Below are 3,903 nucleotides of genomic sequence, written 5' to 3'. Positions count from 1 at the left end.
CCTTGATCAGAGTCTTCATGACCCCATAATTTAATACCCTACAATCTGAATACCAACAGAGTGTGTGTTTAAACCTGTTCTATGAGCTTGGAAACCAGAGATGACACAGACATAGCAGAGTGTAGTTCATCAATGCTTCCATCTTTATTCTACAAAGAAAACGCAGAGTATATATATAGTTACGTGTTCTGCATTAAGCTCTACCATGTTAACTACAACATTTCTGTTTCTGTCTCATATGCCTTAACACTTTGCATGATATAAATTGCTTATCTCACATAGTGCTACTTCTACAGTACAGTAAATATATAATATATAATATACAGTAAGTGAGAGTAGCATTATATTTTAATACTAAGGAATCATCTTTTTTCTTTAAATTTTTCTCATGACATGTTTCTTGGTATTTTTCTCTGGTTTGATCATTATAATGTAACATTTAGGAACAAAAATGCAAATTAATAAAGCAAATGCTGAAGACAAAATTGCAAATGTTTCCACAGCTACAGTGAACTTTCCAGGAGAGCTGATGTATGCTGGGATAAAGGTGATCCACACGGAGCAGAATATCAGCATGCTGAATGTGATAAATTTGGCTTCATTAAAATTATCAGGCAACTTTCTTGCTAGAAATGCTAGAATTAAACATATTATTGCAAGAAGTCCTATGTACCCCAGCACTGCATAAAAAGCTGCCTCAGAACCTGGGTTACATTCTAAAACTATCATCTTATTACTGTATTTGAAAACCATATCTGGGAAAGGTGGGTTTAACTTAAGCCACAAAATACATATTAATATCTGCATTACAGTACAAGAACAAACTATGATTCTTTGCTGTGCAGGACCAAACTTTGTTGCAGCATTGTTACCTGGAAATGTGGCTTTAAAAGCTGTGACAACAACAATAGTTTTTCCCAAGACACAGGAAATACAGAGTGCAAATGTCACCCCAAAAGCTGTGTGGCGTAACATGCATGTCCAGACTGTGGGTCTGCCAATGAAAGTGAGAGGACAGAGAAAACACAGTAGCAGAGAAAACAACAGAAAACAGCTCAGCTCAGAGTTGCTGGCCTTAATCACAGGAGTTTCTCTGTAGCGGATGAAAACCATCATTGTGGCCAGTGACAGGGAGGCACCTAGCAGAGATACAACTGTGACAGCTATTCCCATTGGCTCCTGATATGTCAGAAACTCAATTGTTTTAGGAAAACACCCATCTCTCCTGTCATTGGACCAGTATTCTTGTAGACAGGGTGTGCACTCTGTTGCACCTGATGGTGATAAATAGAAAGTATGAGTTAGTATTTTTTAAATGTGAATTATATAGAAAGAAATATTCATGCAATGAAAATAATGTATATTTGGTTTAGTATGACATACAGGTTTTTGATAAATGGAATACCTGTTGAATTAGCTATGGATCCATCAGCACATGGGATGCAGTCAAAACAACAGGTGGGTTTTCCCTTAATCTGAGCTTTCCTGGTCCCTACTGGACAAACATTAGAGCATAATGATGTGGGAACCTGAAGAAAGAAATCAGTGAAGAATCTTACATTGTGACTAGAACAAAACTTTACTAATGATTAGCTCATTACATTAGAAAAAGGTGCAAAGATTACTGTTTTTGCTGTACTCCATGTGATCTCTTCCTCCTGGATGTTGAGCTCAAAAACACCATTGGCAACTGAGGAAAAATGACCCAATGTGATATGTTTCACTTGTCCGTTTATCAGCTGCCAGTTAATAAGGTCATAATAAGCTGGAGGGTCACCATTCTTATGAAAGAACACAATATCTCCAAACTCATTTCTGAAATATACTCTTTGTAACTGATCAGTGACCTGAGAAAGACATATTCTGTGTTAGATAAATTGTGTTCATACTAAGAAAATAACCTCTATAAAGACACATTTGCTTTGTTTAGGATATTGTGGATTTTATTTGCATTATTTCTCACCTGTTTGGGCTGAATGTCTGATATATTTAAACAAGGCGTCACAGTTTTATCTCCAACTGGTTGGCAGAATACCAGCTGATGTAGGGCATGTGCAATGGCATAAACTGCTTTATACACATTATAAGGGTCTCTGAGCTCAGTTACATTAAAGAACACATCCTGGGAATTCATTAATGTCTCATTGCCTGTGCATATTTTTTTTGTTGCCTCAGAATCAATGTGCTCCCCAGGTAAAACAGGTCTGCAGCCCACCATAACCTCCCAGAATTCCCTCACAAAGGCTGCATTTGGATCTTTATAAGGGCTAATGCTGGTAAGAAATGGTTTTAGATTAGGTATAACCGCCTTCTGACCCACAAATCCGAGGGCTCCACCAAAAGCTTTATACATTTCTGGTGTAGAAGGTCGAGCTGCTGTTATCCAGGCATGAGTAGCAAGCCACTGAATTCCTGTTATATTCTGCTTCACTATCTCTGTCATCAAAGGATAAAAGTCACCCTCAGTTGCAAAACCAAGAATGACTTTGACAGTTGACTGCTTGATTATTTCCACAACATTAAGAATTTTATCCATTGGGTCCGTACGTAGAATTTTTCCAACAAATGCAATACAAACACCAAACTTTTTAACTTCTTCAGAAAATGCTAGGACCCCACTCTGACCATAGTCATTGTCTGACTGTATGACCCCGATCCACTCCCAGCCAAAACGTTTGACCAGTGCTGCCAAAGCTTTTGCCTGAAAGTAGTCGCTGGGCATAGTCCGAAAAAAAGTTGGATATTTCACTCTGTCACTCAGGCAGGCACATGCTGAGAAGTAACTTACCTAAAAGGGAAAAAGAACACCAGAAATGCACCAAACCAAGCATTACAATGCACTGAATTTCATGGGATGCTATAAAATATGTAAATGTAATGATAAAATATATTTCTAGACTTTTATTTTTATTACTATTGGCAGTTGAAATGATCCAAAAGTACCAGCCACAGGTATAGACTGCGATGATCCTGCCTCTGCTATAAGGGCAGATATTGCTGGAGCACAAGGGGAAGTCTCTTCCAATCCACTAGCCAGTGTTAGTGCAGCACGTAAAGCACTTGTAGGAGATGCACAAGAGCTAAGGATCCTGTAGCCAAGAGAGATGTTTGGCAAGAAAGCAGGATCTTTGTTTATTTCTTCAATGGAATATATCATCACATGGGTCCAACGGAAAGATCTCAGATCTAATCTGTTTTTGAAACAAGTCGTAAAATTACAGAGCTGCTGCTGTACATGTCTATAGTGGCAAGTTCGAGATAACAGAAGAGGAGCATGTAAGAAAAGAAAACTCAGATGTAGTAAAACTTACCCTTCACATTTGACATCTGGTGGCTCCCTCTCATATGTAGAAGTGCTGAATATCTCTTTAAGGAAAACAGGGAAAATTGCTCCGATCATTATGTCTCCCTGTTTGAACCAAGTTGGCATGTTAAACCTGCCAAACCGTTCACAGCCCCAAACTGTGTTCCAGTAGAGAGCAGATAAACATAGGAAAGTGATGTAGCTCTCTGAATGTATTGTCTGCATTTTCTAAAAGAGGTGAGAACACAGCTCTTACAACTCGAAACTATGTAATGTAGGTAGACGTGCTCGCTTCATAAAAGGTTGACATATTTCCCACAGGGCAGGGAAGTGTTAGACTGAAAAGACAGGCAGGAAAAGGTAATTGTTATATGCTATGAATACACATGCAGTGTTCTACTCAACATGCTCATGCTCACAAACAAAATCCCCAAGGAAATTAAAATTAGTTCAACCCACTATCACATTGCACACTAAGAAATGATTAGGTACATTACAGCTCAACATAAACATGGTTAGGTATGTGCTTTTTCCTTACTATTAATTATAATTAATGACACAAAATAACAGAAGTTACAGCAATAAGCACATGTCTTAAT

The 3,903-nt window shown here is 38.1% G+C and overlaps 1 protein-coding gene across 1 annotated transcript; it reads right to left on the bottom strand.

Annotated features, from left to right (window-relative positions):
- Nucleotides 1-375: 375 nt before the first annotated feature.
- On the bottom strand, nucleotides 376-3,400 carry LOC113172206 (extracellular calcium-sensing receptor-like). Its single transcript, XM_026375073.1, has 6 exons — nucleotides 3,312-3,400; nucleotides 2,915-3,191; nucleotides 2,216-2,788; nucleotides 1,725-1,847; nucleotides 1,406-1,529; nucleotides 376-1,265 (listed from the first exon to the last, which is right to left on the bottom strand). The coding sequence occupies exons 1-6, from the start codon at nucleotides 3,398-3,400 to the stop codon at nucleotides 376-378; spliced, it is 2,076 nt and encodes a 691-aa protein (XP_026230858.1).
- Between the last annotated feature and the right edge of the window lie 503 nt (nucleotides 3,401-3,903).

Source organism: Anabas testudineus, chromosome 13, assembly GCF_900324465.2.
Source record: "Anabas testudineus chromosome 13, fAnaTes1.2, whole genome shotgun sequence".
NCBI classification, from domain to species: domain Eukaryota; kingdom Metazoa; phylum Chordata; class Actinopteri; order Anabantiformes; family Anabantidae; genus Anabas; species Anabas testudineus.
Note: the sequence above shows the minus strand (reverse complement) of the source record. Positions and strands in the feature narration are given on the sequence as shown.